Source organism: Mesoplodon mirus (assembly GCF_964341445.2).
Source record: "Mesoplodon mirus genome assembly, chromosome: 1".
NCBI lineage: Eukaryota > Metazoa > Chordata > Mammalia > Artiodactyla > Ziphiidae > Mesoplodon > Mesoplodon mirus.
Window position 1 is genome coordinate 3,738,208 of NC_138976.1, and position 21,163 is coordinate 3,759,370.

General features: G+C 52.8%; 2 protein-coding genes across 10 annotated transcripts in view; one reads left to right on the forward strand and one right to left on the reverse strand.

Moving 5' to 3' along the window:
• Positions 1 to 1,767, forward strand: part of RALGDS (ral guanine nucleotide dissociation stimulator) — a gene marked incomplete at its 5' end in the record, with an annotated part of 47,986 nt that extends 46,219 nt beyond the window's left edge. For all 8 annotated transcript variants that reach the window (XM_082628660.1, XM_082628655.1, XM_082628657.1 and 5 more), the window contains one exon: positions 754 to 1,767. In XM_082628660.1, coding sequence (XP_082484786.1) covers positions 754 to 929 — 176 coding nt within the window. In that variant the 3' untranslated portion in view covers positions 930 to 1,767. The remainder of the gene's footprint in view (positions 1 to 753) is intronic.
• A 7,283-nt stretch (positions 1,768 to 9,050) lies between these two features.
• On the reverse strand, positions 9,051 to 17,679 carry CEL (carboxyl ester lipase; the record flags this gene model as incomplete). 2 transcript variants are annotated; one of them, XM_082621763.1, is made up of 12 exons in its annotated part: positions 9,051 to 9,083; positions 9,315 to 9,597; positions 9,911 to 10,108; positions 11,300 to 11,503; positions 11,687 to 11,873; positions 13,432 to 13,549; positions 13,651 to 13,758; positions 13,923 to 14,053; positions 14,633 to 14,830; positions 15,012 to 15,134; positions 15,212 to 15,362; positions 17,599 to 17,679. In XM_082621763.1, 12 exons carry the CDS (start codon positions 17,662 to 17,664, stop codon positions 9,051 to 9,053), a joined length of 1,800 nt encoding a protein of 599 aa, XP_082477889.1. The 2 variants fall into 2 exon arrangements, with proteins under 2 accessions (XP_082477889.1, XP_082477888.1); XM_082621762.1 differs by having other exon boundaries at positions 9,051 to 9,597; positions 17,599 to 17,664.
• Positions 17,680 to 21,163: the final 3,484 nt, after the last annotated feature.

Consider the following 21,163-nt stretch of genomic DNA (forward strand, 5'->3'; position numbering starts at 1 on the left):
GCTTCTCATTGCTGTGGCTTCTCTTGTTGCAGAGCACGGACTCTAGGCGTGTAGGCTTCAGTAGTTGTGGCGCGTGGGCTTAGTTGTTCCACGGCATGTGGGATCTTCCCGCACCAGGGATCGAACCTATGTCCCCTGTGTTGGAGGCATATTCTTAACCACTGCACCACCAGGGAAGTCCCCAGAGTCCCTTTTTTTTTTGAGTTCCTTTTTTCTTTTCTTAAAAAATTATTTATTTATTTATTTTTGACTGCGCTGGGTCTTTGTTGCTACGCGCGGGCTTTCTCTAGTTGTGGCGAGAGGGGCCTACTCTTTGTTGTGGTGTGCAGGTTTCTCACTGCAGTGCCTTCTCTTGTTGCGGAGCACGGGCTCTAGGCGTGCAGACTTCAGTAGCCGCGGCACACGGGCTCAGTAGTTGTGGCTCGTGGGCTCTAGAGCACAGGCTCAGTAGTTGTGGCGCACGGGCTTAGTTGCTCCACGGCATGTGGGATCTTCCCAGACCAAGGATCAAACCCATGTCTCCTGCATTGGCAGGCGGATCCTTAACCACTGTGCCACCAGGGAAGTCCCTCGGTGCCTCAGCAGAGTCTGTCCCAGACAGGTGTCATTAAGAGGGGTCCTTGGTGGTCCTGGAGTTGCATTGAGGGGTCTCAGGTCTCTGGATCAGTCCTGCCCTCCTGGGGGCTCTCCAGTGGTGGGGTGTCCAGTGGGGCCCCCGTAAGCACAGCTGACCCTCTGCCCCTCCCCGACCAGAACTGAAGATCCCTGACAACGCCAATGTGTTCTACGCCATGAACTCTACTGCCAACTATGACTTTGTCCTAAAGAAACGGACCTTCACCAAGGGGGCAAAGGTCAGGCATGGAGCCAGCTCTACCCTCCCCCGCATGAAGCAGAAGGGACTCAAGATTGCCAAGGGCATCTTCTAACTTGTCCCTAGCTGGCCAGCCACAGAGCTGCCCTTTCCAGGGTCTAGCTGGCTGGGCAACTAAGCACTTACAGACTACAGTGGCTTAGGCCAGGTGGGCACCTGGTCCCAACCTGCCAGCCCAGGCCACCCCCAGACTCCAGTTTCACCCTGAACCTCTCCTGCTGCCGGGATTGATGCCTGCCAGTCGATGGGCTGACCTGGCCTCCCGTGGACCACTCGCTGCCTTAGGTGCCTTCTGCTCTCTGGAACCAGAGGACTAGCTGACTTTTGCCAAGGAGCGCTGCCAATGGGCACGGAGCCCTGCATGCCGCCGGGCACTGCCCTCTGTACACTTCCCTCACACCTTCCCAGGTGTGGGCCACTGCCACCTGTGCCCATGGGCACCCCAGGGTACCACTCATCCACCGGGTCTGACCACTGCAGTTCTCTCCTCCCACCATTGTGGCCTTCCTCAGGCTGCACCAAAGATTCCATCATCAGGGCCAACTGAAAGTGAGGGAGTCTCGCCCACTGCCCACTCCAGCCCTCCCCTGGCAGAGGAGAGAGACACCCCCTTCACGGACCACACTCTTAACCGGTGAGTGAGGATGGTCTCGGCCAAGTCCCACTGATGTCAGATTTCATGACGCTGTAAGTGCCATTCACCACTGCATCCTGGGCTTTACGAGACCACACGAGACGGGGATTGGTGGGAAAGGAGGGTTTCGGGGGGGAGGGGAGGGGGATTGAATATTTGTATAAAAGGTGAAAAAAAATGTTTACCAGTTGGGGAGGGGCAATATTTATTTGTTGTAAATAGCAAATGCTAGACTTGAATATTATATTAAAATCCTGTTTCTACTATAGCCTGGGAGTTGTGGTATTGTTCTTTCATTGCTTGTGCTCATTGAAGTGAGATACAGACTCTCACATCCCATGTTCACATAGGAAATCTTGCAGGGTTATTGGTTTATTTTACACAGGAAATAAAGAAGGGCAGGAAAAGCAAGAAGGGCCAGCCACCCTTCTCTGGCTCACTTAAGGAGACAGAGAAGTCCACCTTCCACAGAGCAGATGTCCACTTCAGTATCATTAAACTGGGCCATGAGCTGAGACAGCCCCTCAGAACCCCTGGTATTTGAATTTGGAAGTGCTTTCACACGGCATAGCAGCAACCTATGAAATTCCAGTGTTTTTAAAAACAACGTTTTTGGGACTTCCCTGGTGGCGCAGTGGTTAAGACTCCGCGCTCCCAGTGCAGGGGGCCCGGGTTTGTTCCCTGGTCAAGAAACTAGATCCCACATGCATGCCGCAACTAAGAGTTCACATGCCACAACTAAGGAGCCCACGTGCCACAACTAAGACCCAGTGCAACCAAATAAATAAATAAATAAAAATAACGTTTTTAACAGAAAATGGTGGAGTAAAGATCAGTCTCTCCATGGAAACAACAGTTAAGCTGGGGGAAAAAAAATTCAGAATCAACAATTTTGGGACTCTGGAACCTCATCAGACACAACAGCCAGGAGAGTGCTTGATGAAGGGTGATGCTGCTGAACTTCAACTGTTAAGGAAATGTCTGTCAGGTCACACACTGACCCCCTGAGACAATGGGGCAGAAGCTGCAGTGACTACACAACAAGGAATATAGGCCTTGCAAAAACAGTTTGGAAAAGTCACTACAGAAACGGAAGACGGCAGCCCTCAAGCAACAGAAGCGATCCCTGAGGAGGGGGAGAATCTGATTTCCAGAGTTACGATATTATGATACTCAATATCCAGGTCTCAACAAATCACAAAACATATCAAGAAACAGAAAAATAGGGCTTGTTCACAGGAAAAAAAAAAAAAAGAATTGGACAGAAACTATCCCTGAGGAGGCTCAGACATTAAAATGACTAGTCAAAGACATTAAGTCAACTGTCTTGAATATGCTCGGTGAGTGAAAGGAGCCATGGACAAAAAACTAAAGGAAATCAAGAGAACAATGTAAGAACATATAGGGAATTCAGTAAAGAGATAGAAGTTATAAAAATAAACCAAGTGGAAATTCTGGATCTGAAAAGTACAATAACTGAAATGAAGAACTCACTAGAGGGGTTCAGTGGCAGATGTGAGCAGTCAGAAGAAAGAATCCGTGAACTAAGGCAGTTGAAATTATTCTGCCTGAGGAGCAGAAAGGCAAAAGAATGAAGAAGATTGAACAGACCCAGAGGGACTATGGGGACACCATCGAATGTAACTGTATATGCATAAAGAGAGTCCCAGAAGGAGAGAGATTATTTGAAGAAATAATGGCTGAAAACATCTCAAATTTGATGAAAGACATAAATCTGCACATTAAGAAGCTCAGTGAACTCCAAGCATGATAAACTCAGAGAGCCACACAAGACACATTACAACACAACTGTTGAAAGACAAAAAGGAAATCTTGAAAGCAGCAAGAAAGAAACAATCATGTGCAAGGGGTGGGGTGGGGTCCATCCACAATAAGATTAACAGCTGATTTTTTTCATCAGAAACCATGGCAACCAGAAGGCCATAGAGTGACATAGTTAAGGTGTTAAAAGATGAGAATTCCCTGGTAGTCCAGTGGTTAGGACTGTGTGCTTCCACTGCAGGGGGCACAGGTTCAATCCCAGGTCAGGGAACTAAGATCCCGCATGCCAAGCGGTGTGGCCAAAAACAATAAAATAAAAAATAAAGTGTTGAAAGAAAAGGAATTCTATATGTAGTAAACTATCCTTTAAGGATGAAGGGAAATTAAGATGTTGCCAGATAAACAAAGTTAAGGCAGTTTTTTATTAGTAGTCCTGCCTACAAGGAATGCTAAAGGGAGCCTTTTGGGTTTAATGGAAGAGCACTGGACTGTAACTCAAAGCCATATGAAAAAGTAAAGAACACTAGGAGAGGTAACTGATAGGTAAGTCTAAAAGCCTATATTGTTGCACTTTTGTTTGTACCTTTTCTTTTTTTCTATATGACTTAAAATGCAGATTCATAAAACAATAAGTATAAGTCTGTGTTAATGGGAACAGAATGTATAAAGACATAATCTGTGACGACAACAACATAAAGGGGGAGGGATGGAGATCATAGGAGCTGCATGTTTGTATACTCCTGAAACTAATTTGGTATTATTCAAACTAGACTGTTATGAGTTTAAGATGTTTCTTGTAATCCCAAAGGCAATCAATAAGAAAATATTTTTTTAGAAATAAACAGGAAAGAAAGGAATCAAAATGGTGCACTATTAAAAAAAATCAACCAAGGGAATTCCCCAGTGGTCCAGTGGTTAGGACTCTGCACTTTCACTGCCGAGGGCCCAGGTTCAGTCCCTGGTCAGGGAACTAAAGATCCCACAAGCTGCGAGGTGTGGCCAAAAACAAAATTTTTTTTTTTTTTTTTTTGCAGTACACGGGCCTCTCACTGTTGTGGCCTCTCCCATTGCGGAGCACAGGCTCCGGACGCGCAGGCTCAGCGGCCATGGCTCACGGGCCCAGCCGCTCCACGGCATGTGGGATCCTCCCGGACCGGGGCACGAACCCGTGACCCCTGCATCAGCAGGCAGACTGTCAACCACTGCACCACCAGGGAAGCCCAAAATGGATTTTTAAAAAACCTGATCCACCTATCTACAAAGATATGAAAGAGTTGAAATAAAGGATGGAAAAGGATATTCTGTGAAAATAATAAAAGGTAGCTGAACAGCTATATTATTATCAGTCAAAATAGACTAAGTCAAAAAGGTAACAAGAGAGAAAGTCTATATCGCTTAAAGGTTCAATCCATCAAGATTATAGAACAATTGTAAACATATACACATCTCCAAAACACATGAAGCAAAAATGGATGTAATTGAAGAGAGAAAGAGATGGTTGGAGACTTCAGACCTCACTTCCAATAATGACTAGAACAACCAGACAGAAGACCAGTAAAGAAACAGGGCTTGAACAACACCGTACATCAGATCAGACCTAGCTAACGTATATAGAATATAACAGAGAACACACCTCAAGAGCATGTGGCGTGTTCTCAAGCATAGACCACATATTACACCACAAAACAAGTCTCAGTAAATTTTAAAAGATTGAAATCATGCAAAGTATCTTTTCCAATCACAGTGGAATAAAGCCAGAAATCAATAGGAGAAGAAAGCTGGAATACTCATAAATATGTGAAAATTAAACAACACACTCTTTAACAACCAGTGGGTCAAAGAAGAAGTCACAGGGATATTAGAAAATGCCTTGAGATGAAAGGAATCAAAAACAATGTACCAAAAACGTATAGGATGCAGCAAAAGTAGTACAAAGGAAATTTTAACTCCTGTCAATGCCTACATTAAAAAATAAGATTTCAAATCAGTAACCTAACCCTACACCTTAAAGAACTAGAAAAAGAGCAAACTAAACCCAAAGCTAGCTGAAGGAAGGAAATAATAAAGATTATAGGGAGAGAAACAAAACAGAGGAGTAGAAAAACAGAAAATCAACAAAACCAAAAGTTGGTTCTTTGAAAAACAATCAGCGAAATTAACAAACCTTTAGCTAGATTGACTAAAGAAAAAAAAAGAGGAAAAAGACATTCAAATGACTAAAACCTGAAGTGAAAGTGGGAACATCACTACCGACTTTACAGAAATAAGGATTATGAGAGAATACTATGCACAATTGTACGTCAACAGTATGCACAGGAATATTATTCAGATCTAAAAAGGAATGGAGCTCTGATTCATGCTACAATGTGGATGGACCTTGAAAACACTGATTCCACTTGTAAGAAATATCTGGAACAGGCAAATTGATTGGAACAGAAAGTAGAAGAGATTACTGGGGTGGAGGTGGGGGGTGATGGGGAGTTACTGCTTAATGGGTACAAAGTTTCTATCTGGGGTGATGAAAAGTTTTGGAAATAGTGGTGATGGTTGCACAACAGTGTGAATGGAATTAATGTCATTGAATCATATTTTTAAATATAAAATATTTGGGACTTCCCTGGTGGTCCAGTGGTTAAGAATCTGCCTTCCAATTCAGGGGACGTGCGTTCGATCCCTGGTCGGGGAACTAAGATCCCCACATGCCGCAGGGCAACTAAACCTGTGGGCCACAACTAGAGAGCCTGCGTGCCGCAACTACTGAGCCCGCGCGCTCTGGAGCCTGCGCACCACAACTAGAGAGAAGCCCGAGAGCCACAACGAAGACCCGACGCAGCCAAATAAATAAATAAATAAATAAATAAATGATCTTTAAATAAATAATCTATTTAATAATTTAATATTTAAATAAATGTTTATTTGTTTATAAAATTAACATTTTTATGTTATATATATTTTTATCCCAGTTTTTTAAAAAATAACTTCCTTCCAAGCTGCTTTTCTTCTTTTTCTTATTGGCAAAATATTTTTTTAATTAATTTTTATTGGAGTATAGTTGATTTACAATGTTGTATTAGTTTCTGCTGCACAGCAAAGTGAATCAATTATACATATACATATATCCACTCTTTTTTAGATTCTTTTCCCATATAGGTTATTACAGAGTACTGAGTAGAGTTCAGAATGCTATACAGTAGGTTCTTATTAGTTATCTATTTTATATATAGTAGACTGGGATTGACATATGCAAGCTGATTTCTACAGCTTTCGAGGAAGAGGGAGCATTTTCTCCTTGTCCTGTTAGAGTGTCTTGACCACCAGTCTACCACTTGTAGATTTCAAGGTCAAACTCTGGAATTTCATCAGCACTAAGTGGGGAGAAATTGTCAACAGATCAAAAAGTGCAATGTGGGAAGGAACAGGCCAGGGGGTCATTATTAGCCAGTGGGCTATGGACAGCGGGGGCTCTGCATGCTCCAGGGCCCTGTGATCGACCCTTGACCTCCTGGAATCCTTGTCTCTGACATCAGAATTCCTTTTCCTGCTGGTTTCCCGTCCGGGGGAAGTATTTGTGATGCAGCTTTTAAGGCTACAGCTGGGCCTCACTCCTTAAGGATTTCTGCTCTTGTGAACTAGGATTTACAGCAACTCTAGGATTTTCTGCAACTCTTCATACAATTGATTTCACCCAGAAACTCGCTAGAAGGCGTCCTGCCGCTCTCTGTCGGGCACATGGTGGCCACTCATCCGGGCTGGCGTCTGATGAATCCCGTGTGAGCGCTCGTTTGCCAGGATAAGGAGGCTGATTCCTGCCAGTGACGGACCCCTGCATTGTCCCTCTCTAGCCAAGATAAAGTCAGAGGCCGTGTGGTTCTGAGGTCCACCGTCTTACACAATCACCAGTTTACAGATGCAGTTGTGTTGGTACTGAGTTTGTCCTAAAGGTTAGCTGGGCCAGAGCCCTTAGAGCTTGCAGTCCCCTAGAATGGCTGCGTTCTTTGTCCAAGTCTGTGTTTTGGCTATGTCACGGGGAGGGGGGTTGTTTGAACCTTTCCCATGGGGAAGGTTGAAAGATGAGGCATGGGGCAGGGAGGGGGGGATGCCCCCAAGACGGCCAACCCACAGACACGCTTGGGCACAGCCTTGCCAATGACATACTGAAGCACCACATCTCATCAGGGTGGTAAACAGACTCTGACCTGAGCTCACCTGTGTGTTCCCCCGGGGCTTCATCATGATAGGAGTTAAAGGGCTACCACTTGGCCCATCAGGGAGCCTCCAGGACTCTGGACAGGCCTCTGGCCTGCACCTTGGTATTTTCAGCTTCATCCCCTGGATAAAGCCTGGAAAGGCAAGAGCCACACGAATTACGAGGCATCCCCAAGTTGTCCCGACGGCTGCAGGTGTCACCCAGACACACAGCAGGGCCCGCCCCTGCCAGGGAGGCCTGTGCAGCCTAGGGACTGAGCACACACCCGGATGCCGGCCATTGTGATGAGGCCCAGCCATCCAGGGACATGATTTCCTGAATGATAGGCATAGCTGTTCTCTCCCCCAGCAAGGGGGAGAAGTACCACGTCGCAGCACTGTCCAGGCCCAGAGGAGGCTCCTGAGAGCAGACCCAGCAGCTAGAAACACTTAGAGAAGTCATGTGCGCGCAGAGCAGGGATACATCGCATCCTTGGGCTCCGTTGGCCGAGAGCAGGGCTAGTCACCGGGAGAGCCCACGCTGCAGCAAGGGGCTATCTCCCTCAGTCTTTTACACCCGACCAGGCCAGGAAGCCCAGAGCCGCCAAGGTGGTCACAGGCCAGCCTGGGGTGACCCCTGCTCCTCGGTGGGCCAGGTTTGCCCCCTGTTCAGCTCTGCTGCGTGGGGCTGCAGGACTCGCTGCCCGGGCTCAGCCTTCCATCGGTTGCTGGAGAGGGAGGGTGGCCGGCTGACCCCCCGGTGCTGCTGCACCACTCGCCACGCCCCCCCGCCCCCAGGCTGAGCTGCTCAGGACTCCGGAATCTCTGACCCCTCACCCCCGCCCCACATGACTAAAGAATGGAGGGGAGCGGGGAGCGGGGAGAAGAAGCCCCAGCATTGTTGCAAGCACTGGCTGTGGAGTCTCTGGGTTTGAATCTTGCTCTGATGACCTTGGGCACGTGCCTGGGCTAGACTCCCAGAGGTGGAGATGACCCTGACTCTGACCTCTGCCTCCCGCCGCCGGCTCTGCCAGGGACATCGGGCACTGCCCAACACCCAGCTCTCTTGCACCCTTTGCTTCTGATCCTCCCAGTGCAATGCTTTTACCCTCTCACTGACTCGCATCCAGCTGGAGGCAGAATTCGTTTCTCTCCCCAGACCGTAGTTAGAACACAGAGGTCCCTCCCCGCACCCCAGAGGACCTGGCCGTGACTGGGCTCTACCGGCCCAGAGGCGGCCACCGCCTGCAGAGCCCAGCCTTGTGTGGAGGGGACCCACGCCGGAATCCCAGTCCTGGCCCTGACGCTTCACTTCTTTGAACCTGTTTCCTCCTCTCCAGAATGAGGATGGTCCTGTCAGCTTCCTGGAGCTTGAGGGCTGACAGATCAGGGTGAACCCCTTGGGCCGGGCGCCTGGTGCTGTCACGAGAGCTGAGGGCCCCCCTTCCTCCAGCTGGGGGTCTTGGGAGCAAAAAGAGATGCCAGACAGAGAGGGATGAGGCTTTATTCAGGAAGAGCTCGGGAGGGAAGGTGGGCCCTGGGGTCCCACCCTGGGGCCTCTGGAGGCCAAGGACATTAGAAGCCAATGACTATGGGCATCTGAGCCACCTCAGAGTCGCCCGCGGGGGGCGCGGGTGTGGCCTCAGAGTCGCCCGCGGGGGGCGCGGGTGTGGCCTCAGAGTCTCCCGCGGTGGGCGCGGGTGTGGCCTCAGAGTCTCCCGCGGTGGGCGCGGGGGTGGCCTCAGAGTCTCCCGCGGTGGGCGCGGGGGTGGCCTCAGAGTCTCCCGCGGTGGGCGCGGGGGTGGCCTCAGAGTCTCCCGCGGTGGGCGCGGGGGTGGCCTCAGAGTCTCCCGCGGTGGGCGCGGGGGTGGCCTCAGAGTCTCCCGCGGGGGGCGCGGGGGTGGCCTCGGAGTCTCCCGCGGTGGGCACGGGGGTGGCCCCCTCGCCGAGCACCGTGGGCAGTGCCTGGTAGGACACGGTCCAGTACTGCACGTAATTGGTCCTCAGGTGCTGCTTCATGGAGCTGCCATCCATCTTCTTGTTGATTTCGAGGTAGTTGCCACTTTCCAGGGTGTAGGGATCCCAGTGCGTGGGCACAGGCGAGTGGCCCATGTTAGGGTCCCTGCAGAGTGAGAAAAAAAGCTGGGTAGCTGGCTGGGGCCCAGGGGCTCACGGCAGGCTGGAGACCCAGGTCCCTGGCCCGGCTCTGCCCCGGCTCTCCTGGGCAGTCCTCCACCCTCTGCCCCGTAAGCACTTCCCTGTCTCCTGGGCACTGGCTGGGCACGTGCGCATCCTGAGGCCCAGCCAGGAGCTCTGAGCCTTACACAGACGGGGGTACCGAGGCTCAGGGAGGTTAAGTGTAAGTGAGGGAACAGGAACTGGACCCCAGCCCTGCAGGGCAAGGTGGCAGGAGGCCACTCTCACCGCTGCCTTACCCAGTTCTGGCAAAGTTGGTCCAGTAGGCGATCATGGCCTTGGAGACAGCCCTGTCTTGGGGTCGGTAGCCCAGCCGGATGGCAAAGGGCGTCCCGAAGACATACTGGAGTTCATCTGCATGGTCAGCCCCCACCCAGCGGGGGTAGATGGGCATCCGAGACGGGTAGGAGAATAGGTAGGAGTAGGTCTTGGCGCTCCTGAGGAGGGCAGTGGAGACCACCCATGTTGGCAGGGTGCTCACCTGGGGCCACCCACCCTGGAGATGGGGCCCCAGGGGAAGGCCATGGGGAGAGCAGGGAAGGGTCTGGGGAATTCCCACAAGACTCAGAAGGGGACTTCCGTGGTTGCGCAGTGGTTAGGACTCGGCGCTTTCTGTGCCGAGGGCTCGGGTTCAATCCCTGGTCGGGGAACTAAGATCCCGCAAGCCACGTGGTATGGACAAAATAAATAAATAGATATATAGATAAATAAATATAAAGTATTTTTTAAAAAAAGACTCAGGAAGGATCTGGGTCATTACACCTGGGGGAAGGAAAGCTGTGACCAAATTTATGACTGCATGGGTTCTACAATTTCAATTGTATTTATACTTCGCCTCCACCAAACGTAGGGAGGCATCTTCCTTTCATAATTCAGTATTAAGAAAGATTGTTTTTGTGACTTCCCTGGCGGTCCAGTGGTTAAGACTGCACGCTTCCACTGCAGGGAGCATGGGTTCAATCCCTGGTCAGGGAACTAAGATCCTGCATGCTGCATGGCACAGCCAAAAAAAAAAAAACAGATTGTTTTTCTCTGCAAGTGAATTTGTATTCTTGATTTGATTGGACAAGGTAGTATATGCCCTCAGATGTTTCCCTTTTTGCTTTGACTGACAGGAACCTCAGAGCTAAATTTATTGCAAAGCTTTCATCCCAGACTTCTAGGTTTAATTTTATCTTTCTACTTTTTAAGCATTCCTAACTTATTTTTTATTTTCACTGGCTATTATTATATGGAGGTTTTTAATGTGGCCACATGCTTATTTTGAAAGTTGGCAAATTCAAAACCCACAGCAGAGAACATCACCCAGTGTTTCCTTCCTTCTACACAGCATGAGGGATGGAAGGCAGACTCAAGGACTTTCCGATGGGAAGAGCTACGGGGTGCGGGAGAGCGTGCAGGGCTGCACTGGGCAGAGGGTCACAGGAGGGTTTTGTAAAGCCCTCAAGGCTGGGAGGGGAAGAGGGGCCCTCTCAAGCCCCGTCAGGCCTGGCAGATGGTGCAGGCACAGGCAGGGACTGAGCATGCCTTTCCCAGGCCTCTCGGACACCTGGGAGCCACCCACCTGCCAGGTCTCGCTGGGAAAGCGCGTGATCCCAGGTGGGCCAGCCCCGCGCCCCCCTCCTCACTTGGCCTTGGTCTTGTGCTGGGCCACGGCGATCTCCGTGGGCATCAGGAAGAGGACGTCGGTCTCAAAGTGCACCACGGTCTTCTTCTTGTTCTCCTGGGACGAGTCTTGGGCCCAGGACTTGGTGTAGACTTCAAAGGTGGCGTTGGCACCTCTGGGTCCCTTGGTGATGGTGAACCCGCTGACCATCTTGTAGAAGTCCTCCCTGCAGAGTCCAAGCTGACACTGGATCCTCCACCCCACACCCACAGGAGGGTATCTGCACCCCTATGCCGCAGAAGGCCACGGGCGACCCCCCCCATCACTGCCACGGTGCGGACTTCCTCATTCGGTCGATGCCTCCCCCAGCTGCCCTGGGGCACTGTCCCTGTGCCACCCCCCCACTTACCCTGTGATGGCCTCTTTGTTCTTGTTGATGGCTGGCATCTCAAAGCTGGCAAAGATGTGGCCGTCCATGTTGTTGGTGCCTGCTATGTAGTCAATGTCCGCAGCATTGGCGTACAGGTTGATGGGGTCACTGGGGAGGAAGTCTCCGTCGATGACAGGGAGGAAGCCCAGGTAGAACAGCATGGGGTCTGGGGTGCGGGGTGGGGAGAGCAGCAGGTTTTCACACCTTCCGGTACCCACCTGCCCCGCCCCTCAACCTCCAGGCCAGGAGCTGACTCCATCCTGAGGCCGCGGTGGAGATCTGCCACCTTTGATGGAGACTAGGGCTCCTCGGCTTCAGCGCTACCTACATTCGGGCCCGATCATTCTGTCGTAGGGGCTGTCCTGCACAGTGCAGGGTGTTTAGCGGCCTCCCTGGCCTTGACCCACTGGACACCAGTAACACCTTCTCCCCAGCTGCAACCACCAAAAGTGTCTCCAGACTCTGCCACCTGCTCCCTGGGCACAAAATCGCCCAGGTTGAGAACCACTGGTCCAGGGGCCAAGACTGTCCTCTCGCTGCAGCTGATGTCCCTTTCCTGTCCCTCTTTTCTTGCTGGGCCTAAATCAGGGAGGAGGAAGGCCTCGAAATCATTGAGGGGACCGATGGAGAAAGAGTGCCCCCTCTCCGCGCTGGGTTCCAGTCTGTTAGCCGGAAATGGTGCGAGAACCCCTGAACTGGCCTGGAAAGGACCATATGGCTGGCTCAGGGCAGAGGGTTGCCCTGCCTTCATTAGGCCTGGCCCGTTTTCCCTCCAGTTCAGCTCAAAAGGAAATAGAGTCGCATTCCTGCAAATCCACGGGTATTGCTACCAGGACACCAAAATCCAGGTGCTCAAGTCTCTTATATAAAATGGTGCAGCGTTTGCATATAACCTACCCACATTCACCCGTGTACTTTAAATCATTTCTAGATTACTTATAATACCTAATACAATGTGAATGCTATGTAAATAGTTGTAAATGCCATGCAAACGCTATGTAAATAGTTGCCAGGGAGAGGCAAACTCAAGTTTTGCTTTTGGGAACTTCCTGGAATTTTGTTTTTTTTTTTTAATGTTTTCCATCTTCAGTTGGTTGACTCCCCAGATGCGGAACCCTCAGACATGAAGTTGGTTTGCGTTTGGGGCCATGTTGTTTGCTTTGGTTTCATTTTGCCTAGCACTTATGGTTTAATTCACATTAGGTAAAATACAAATGATGGGGTCCCATTATGCTTTGCCTTAGAAGAAGGAGCAAGAGAGAATTCTCACCTACTGGGCTGATGAGACTGACACTCATAGCATTTTGCTGCTGGGGTCCCCCTGACCTTCCTGGGGTACAGAGTAGCAGAGCTGGAAGGGCCAAATGCTACAGGGGGTGTTCAGGAAATGTTCAGGAATAAAGAATGAATGTTCGTCTAGTACAGAGGCTCTTGGTCTGGGGTCCATGAGTCTGCCAAAAATTGTGTACAGATGACTGCATATGTGTGCATTGTTGGGGGACGGGGACCAAACATTCATCAGCTTCTCAAAGGGGTCGTGACCCACCGAAGACAAGAGGAAAGAACGGCCCCTCCTCCCCTTACGGCCGAGGCCACTGAGGCCTGCAAGGGCAGTGGTGGCAGCAAGCTGCCTGGGGATGCCAGCGAGTTGGCGACAGAGCCAGGATCAGACCTGGAGCCCAATGTGGAGCCCCTGTGTCTCCCGCCCAGCAGCCCCTACTCACACTCCATGCCTGCCAGGGGCATCTTATAGGCCAATGTCAGGGCACGGGGGTCGGTGACCTTCAGACACCTGGCCATCCGGCCAGTATCGTTCAAGGGGCAGCCCACCTTCTCTGCGATCTGGGGGTTGGGGAGAGGCAGTGCTCAGGGCAGAGAACACGGGGTCCAGGACAGAGTGGAAAGGAGGAAGGCTCCTCCCCCCCAACAGCTCCTCCTTTTACCCTTTTGGCCCAGAAGAGGGGGTTCTTCTGGATGGCCCAGGGGCACAGGGCCACACCACTCTGGCTGATGGCTCGCTTGATGAGGCCCTTGTTGTAGGGAGAGAGGGTCTGCAATACACAGAGGTTCTGTCACCAGCCTCGCCCCCCCCACCCCCCGTCTCCAGGGCTCGGCCAAGGACACCCCACACATCAGCTCCAGCCCCCCTACTCCCTATCCGCATCACCCCCTCCCACACCCTGGGGGGCAGGCCCCCCCTTAGGGGTCCCCAGACCTGCAGAGAGACGCTGGCACCCCCGGCTGATTCCCCAAAGATGGTGATGTTGTCAGGGTCACCCCCAAAGGCTGCAATGTTCCTCTTCACCCAAGCGATGGCCATGTGCTGATCCCGAAGGCCGTAGTTACCTGGGGACAGGGCAGGGGTCTTCATCGGGGACCCTCAGCCCAGACCCGGGTGCTAGGGGCCCGGCCCACACAAGGTGCGCTGTCCGTGTGGGTGGGATGAGAATGTCCCCGACTGTGCGGAGACCCTCTGGAGCCCCAGGATGGTACGTCCTGCAGCGTCCCCAGGAGGCTGGTGGGCTGGGAGCTATGGGAGCGGGTCCCAGGCTAGGGAAGGGGCGCAGGAGGGCCAGGGCCGCTCAGCTGTCTCCCGCTGGGCCACAGTCCCTCTCGTCTGTCCTGGGGCTTCCGTGTCCCGAGTCACTGCCTCAGTGTCCCAGCCCCTGTCTCTTTCACTTGGCTCCCTGCCCCTCCCCCCGGCTCTCTCTGGGTCTGGCTGGCAACCTCTTCTCTTTTGCTACAGCTGTGTCTTACGGTCCAGCTCCAGCTCCCTCACTCTGCAGGCAGGATTCTGGGCCTTTCTGGGGGGATGTCGGGAGTTGTTTCAGGACAAGGGTTGCTGAGGGGTGTCCCCGCTGGGCTCAGAGCTTAGGGGCCGGGCATGCTTACTCCCACACCCAGTGCCCCAAGTGCCCAGCAGACCTGGCAGGTTGGAGTCCCCGGTGCTGAGGAAGCCCAGCGGGCCGACGCGGTAGTTGAAACTGACCACGATGACGTTTCCCTGAGTGGCGATCTCCTCCCCGTCGTACAGGTAGTTGCTGAGAAAGTTGGGCCCATGGCCGGCCCCCATGAGGAAGCCACCTCCGTAGATCCAGATCATGACGGGCAGGTTTCTGGAGACTGAGGCGGGGGGAGCAGGCCCGGGGACCCCAGATGAGCCCCCTCCCCGCTCTGTGCTGATGTCAGGGAAGTTCAGCTCTGAAGCCCCCAGACACAACCCAGGGGCAGGGACCCGGCCTCTGGCTACTTGGGGGCTTCCTGCAGGGCGAGGGGAGCTGGAGGGTGTGTGGGGGGAGCAGACCTTCCTTCCTGCCCTGGGGGACCCAGATGTTGAGGTAGAGGCAGTCCTCTTTCCCGTAGGTGCTGTCCTGGGTGATGGTGGCCTGCAGGCATCGATTCTTGAAGTTCTTGGCCTTCAGAATTCCTGGGAACGGCCGGAGGGGTTGGGATGAGGATGGGCCCCCCAGCCACAGGGCCTGCCCCACCCTCACCCACTCCCACCTTGCCAGCCGGGGTGTTGCTGAGGGTTCTCCAGGGGCTTGGGGGCAGCGGCATAGGGGATGCCCTTGAAGATGTCGACATAGTTGCCAAAGAGGCCCAGCTTCTTGTTGACGCCTTCCACGAAGCCGCCCTCCGTGTACACGGCGCCCAGCTGGGATGGGAGGTGGGAGATCAGGGGGGCTTGGGCTGGTCAGCCCCTGGGGGCAGGGAGCCCACCCGCAGGCCCCGGGTGCCCAGAGGCTCCCCAGAGACAGCTTCAAGGAGGGGCCCATCTGCACCTGAGGCCGAGGCCCCTGCCACCTGCCCCCATTGCTTGAGGAGGGGGCTCACTCCCCACTCGCCCCCTGGGTGTCCTGCTCCCTGGATCTCAGAGGAGGCTGGTTCAAGCAGTGTGTCCTCAGGAAAGCCTTCCAAGAAGGCCGGGACAGGTGGGGTGGAGGTTTGGATTCTCGCTGTGGCCGCCTATGCCCTTGAGCCTCAGTTTCCCCTCCTGTAAGATGGGTGACGACAGTATCTCCCTCGTGGCCCGTTTGCTTGTCCAGCTGCCAGCAGTGGTAGGTGCACCATGGACACTGAATGTTTCACGCCCAGCCGTGCGCTCCCTGAGCGGTGGGCCCGTCTTTCTCCTCCGCTCATCTCCCCTGACGGTGTCCCCTCAAGTCCTCACAGCCCCTGTGCTCCAAGCCGGGAAAGAACCCAGCACCCCAAGGGCGCCGGAACCACTGCTGCATATCCAGCCCTTGCGCAGAGCTGGCCCCCTGTAGACCAATGTGTCCAATCCTCACCAGCATCCGGGGGGCTAGTGCTCATCTACCCATTGTTCCTGGAGGGAACACTGAGGCTTTCCTGTTTGAAATCGCTGCTGGGAAACTGCTGTCTGAACTCAGAGCCAGGCCCTTCTCCCCTCTCAGTGCTTCACCCCATGGTCCAGGGTTAGCACAGGTCCATGCTTCCTGGCTCTCACCTGCGCTCGATTCCAGGTGGGCAAGGGCAGGGCAGCCCCACATCCCAGGCCTGGCGGGATCCCAGCTGCCCTCTGAAGTCTATGCTGAGAGGGGCCCCCTGCCTTGCCGGGGTGGGGATCAGGCGGGCTGGAACTGGAGAGGAAGGGTCTGGAAGCAACACCTGCCGGGCGCCTGGGGGTTGGGCCCAGGCGGCAAGCCCAGGCTGGCCCCTGTCTCTCTCTCTCCCCGTCCAGTCCCCGAGGAGCCTCCACACCCCCGGCCTCCAGGCATTTTTCCCGATCAGCCTCCCTGGCTGCTGGGAGAGAGCACGGGTCAGGTCAGGCCAGGCGGGTAGCAGCTCAGAAGTGTCTGTGTGATTGAGATCAGCCTGAGGGCCCCGGGGCGGGGCAGGGCATGGGGACCCTGGCCATCAAGGCCGGTGGGGAGGGGCGTTGCTGGCTCTGGAGCAACACGGAGGGAACCAGGGCCCCCTCAGCACCCAGAAAAGAGCTCCCCCTGAAGAAGAGTGACCTTCTCTCGGGGGCAGAAGGTGCCCAGAACCAGGCAGCAGGGGTTTGAACCTCGGGACAGCAGAAGGTGGGAAGAGCAGGGCCTGAGAGATCAGCATGAGGGGTGGAGGGACCGGCATGGTCCGCTCTGCGTGGGGCTGTTCTCTCCACCCTGGAAGTGTTTCCCTGCCCTATGTCCCTCACGCTGCAGGAGGGCAGTGAGGGAGCTCAGGCGTTATGGCTGCCCCAGGAGGGTTGGCTGGGCCTCCTGACTCTCACTGGGGAGGGGAGCTGTAGCAAGCAGGTGGGTGGGGGGCCAGGAGATGGAGGTTACACTTCGAGCCAGACTCCAGGGTCGGACTAGCCCCGGTTCCAGGTTCCTGCTCAGCCACTGTGGCTGTGTGAAGTTGGACAAACCCCTTGTCTGCTCTGGGCCCCTGTCTCCCCTTCCAGAAAAGAGGGGCAACGTTGACATCTCTAGAGAGGGGAAGGAGCCAGAGGGGTGTTGTGGGTCAGGTGGCCGACTCAGCAAATAAAAGTTCAGGTTGCTCAGTTACACTTGAATTTCAGATAAATAATGATTTTTTTTTTTTTTTTTTTTTTTTAGTGTATGTCCTAAATATTGGGTGGAACATATACCAAAAATAAATTACTCGTGGTTTATGTGAAGTTCAAGTTGAATCGGGCACCCAATATTTTATCTGGCAGCCTGAGTCATCCTGCGAAGGGCAAAACACAGAATGCAGAGTAAGTGCCCGGGAAAGGCGGATACGTCTGTTGTCGGGTTCTCTTTCTCAGTCTGGCTCTTTCTGCCAGTGACTCTGTCTGCCTGTCTTCCCTCTGCTGGGCCCTGTCCCCAGTGTCCAGGTCTGGCTCAGCGGAGGAGAGAGGGACCCCTCCCCTGGCCTGACCCCTCTGCTGCGCCCTCACTTACCTTCGCCGCACTCGCTACAGCCAGGAAACAGGCGAGGCCCAAGACCACCGGCTCCCAGCGCCCCATGGTGTGTGGCTGCCTCTGTGTGGCCCGCCCTCTGGGCCTGCAGTATTTATGGGCCTGGAGCCAGCCCAGAGCTGCCTGAGGAGGGACCCTTTCCCCCGCCTCCTACCGTTACCCTTTCCTCCAGGCTGGCCAAACTCCAGGTGGTGTACCTGGGGTCAGGAGACACCTGCTGTTTCCAGGAGGGCTCGGGCTGGGCCAAGGTCACGTGCAAACACATGTATACACACAAACCTACACACACACGTTGGGACAGTTCATCTTTCCCAGGGTCAGCTGCTGCCGTGTGACCTGGTCCCCACAGTGCACCTGTGCAGGTTACTGCCTACCTGGGAACAGAGGCAGATGGCACGGGTGCAGGGGACGTGGGGAGGGCTGGGGCTTGGCTGGGTGCAAAGCGCACTGCATTCTAGCGCCTCGACAAGGGCTTGCTTTCGCTCCTGGGGAAATGGGCCTGCTTCGTCCCCATGCCGTGCCTGCAGCTCAGCAGTGGGCGCTGATAGGCAACTGGGCGCGTGACTTCTGGGACAGAGAGGGCCACGGGCAGCGTGGCTGTGCGGTTCGAGGTGGGGTGGGGAGCTGAGCATCATGAGGTGGTCCCGCCCTTGGAGTATGGGGGCTTCTCGCTGTCAGCAGCACAGTTGTAGGACAACTGTAGGACAAGAGATCCAGCCCAGCCTTGAGGGCTTCCCGGGGAAAAGGAAGGGCCGGGCTTTCTGGCCACAGGGAACCTACAGATACACAGCTGTCCATCTGTCTGTCTGCCTGTCCGCCTACCATTTCCTGTGCCCAGATTTTTTGTGACGCAGAGTGAATGGAGAGAGGCTGGAGAAAGGTGGGGAGGGGTGGGCGGCTGTAGGTGGGAAGGAGTCAGGATGCTGGGAAGAGGCCGTGCAGGCTGGGCTGGCGAGTGTGGGGCCGGGGCACAAAGGTTTTGAGGGATGCTGCCAGTGACAAGGAAATGCACTTGTTGACTGACACCTTTGCCCAGCTCCTCCAGTTCTAAGAATCTGTTCTAAAGGAGGTAATTCTAAATAGGGGGGAGGGGACCATTCCAGGATGTTCAGTGCAGTGTTATTTATAGTAGCCGAGGAGGAAAGGAAGCGGGCAGGAGAGGGAAGGGGGCCTGCGGTTCACTAATAGGGGGTGGCTGCCTCTTCATCTACTAGTGAGGGCCTCACATGGTCCTGCACAGAGTAGGTGATCGGTAGACCCAGGACAAGCATGCCCTGAAGTGCGTGGGAGAGTCTAACACTGTCTGTCCAGTAAAAAAACTCCGCCCCGGCTTCCTGGCTGGGTCTGTCCAATGTGTTCATTGGTTGACCCTGTGTTAGAGACCAACTTTAGGGGCATTCATCTCAGCCAAGAAAGCTTTGGCCACTGCCTGAGGTCCGACAAAGATCCTCTCCTTGACCAAACTCTACTCAGGCTCCCTGACCTTTTCTTCAACTCTGCACTGTCCAGTTTTAGCAAGAATCCGGCTAAATTGCTTTAACCGGAATGCCCCACCCTCCATATCTGCCCCGCCGTGATCTCTGATTGGAGTCCCCATCCTCTGCCGTCCCCCGCACCACTGATCGCTGACCGCCCTGGTCTGTCTTCAGCAAGAATCCTGTTAGGTCAGTCTCTCCGGAAGCCCCCTCTCCCCTGGTGTCTCCTCTTAGTAAGTTTCCATCTACAGACTCTCTCTCACCCTTGTTTGGCTAGGAAGCCCCACTTGCCCAGGCTGTATTTGGACTTGAGCTCAGCTCTATATGGAAGTCTCTCTTTCCCTATTGCAATAATCCTGAATAAAATCTGTTTTGGGGAATTACCTGGCGGTCCAGTAGTTAAGACTCCGCGCTTCCACTGTGGGGGGCCTGGGTTCCATCCCTGGTTGGGGAACTAAGATCCCACAAGCCATGCGGCGCGGCCAAAAAAAAAAAAAAAAAAGTCTTTTTGCTGCTTTAACAACTGTCCAGCTGTGTGTGTGTGTGTGTGTGTGTGTGTGTGTGTGTGTGTGTGTGTTTAATAATTTTTATTGGAGTGTAGTCTGGTTTTTCTTTGACAGATCTCCCAAGAGCCCTGGGACTCTAACCTGGAAGAGGGGCTGGCCTGCATGCCTGGGCCACCTCGGTCCCCCTGCTGTGGATTGTGTGGGATTTGCTGTGCACGGCCTCGACTGTAGCTTTTTCCTCTCTCAGGCAATCTTCTGACTCCTTGGTTCTCACAAAAAACTGGGAAAATCAGACAAAACTTGGAGCAGTGTGGTTGTTACGTATCAGCCGCATTATGGTAATTTGGTGGAGAAAACTTAATCCAAGTGTCTGAAGTGGGAGTTTTGAATCCTGGTCCCTGGACCTGTTAGGAAGTTTAAGGACAGGCCATGGGAGCCTGGATGCCCCTGAAACTTGATCCACATATTTGTGGGTAAGCATATTTTCCTTCAGAAAGACTCCATGGTTATCACTGTATGCTTGGAGCATCTATGACCTTCCAAAGAGTCTAGGTTGGAAGTATCAAAAGTTCTGAATTGGTATAACTGACAAAGTAGAAAACTAACGAAATTGATTTAATGGCACAAATACTTTTAAAAAATGTTTTTCTGGGCTGGAGCACATTCTGTAAGGGCAAATGCACCTGTGTTAACATTTGCAGACATTGTAAATCAGACAGACACAGGTCCAACCCTGACACTGCCACTCGATAGCTGTGGGATCTGGACATGTGTCTTTACCTCTCTTAACTTCCCCACTGATACCTTTGCTCAGGGAGCGATGTCTGAGAGGTTCATAGCCCAATAATTATCAGGGTCTACAGTTCTTACTGTTTACAAGGTGCTCAAAAGGAACATTTAAAATTTGTTTTCAGGCAGAGAAACGTCCATTTTAAGTTGTAGGGAACCTAACTATATCAGTAGGTGTTCTAGCCACAGAGAAAACAGTTAGTTCAAGTGACTTGGAGGCGTGACTGTATGTTCATAGCAGCATTTATCCTAAGGAGAAAGCGAGTGCAACAGAATCTTAAATGATCTTTGATGGTCGTATTATTTTATCAAAGGTTACTTTATATAATTTATCACTTGTTATTTAAATTTGTATGCTTGATAATTTATATGATTATAATATTTTCTATTTTGAAAATATATGTATGTTATAGGAGGAAAAGAAATTATGCTAGTGGTATAAGATTTTCAGCATAGGTGGAAAAAGAAATAAGAGTAAGATCAGAGAGGGACTTCCCCGGCGGTCCAGTCGTTAAGACTCTGCACTTCCAATGCAGGGGGTGTGGGTTCAATCCCTGGTCGGGGGACTAAGATCCCACATGCTGCGCAGAGAAGTAAAACCTTATAATCTTACATTTTCATTGGGAGATATCTATATGAACTCACAACTTATTATTATTTTTTTTGGTAAAAAAATGTCCATTTCGTAGCTCTGTGTAATCCAAAGCCCCAGAGGTAAAGAAAACCCAGGAGCAACAAGCACCCCCTGGTGCCCAGATTGGGGTGTCTAAACACCAT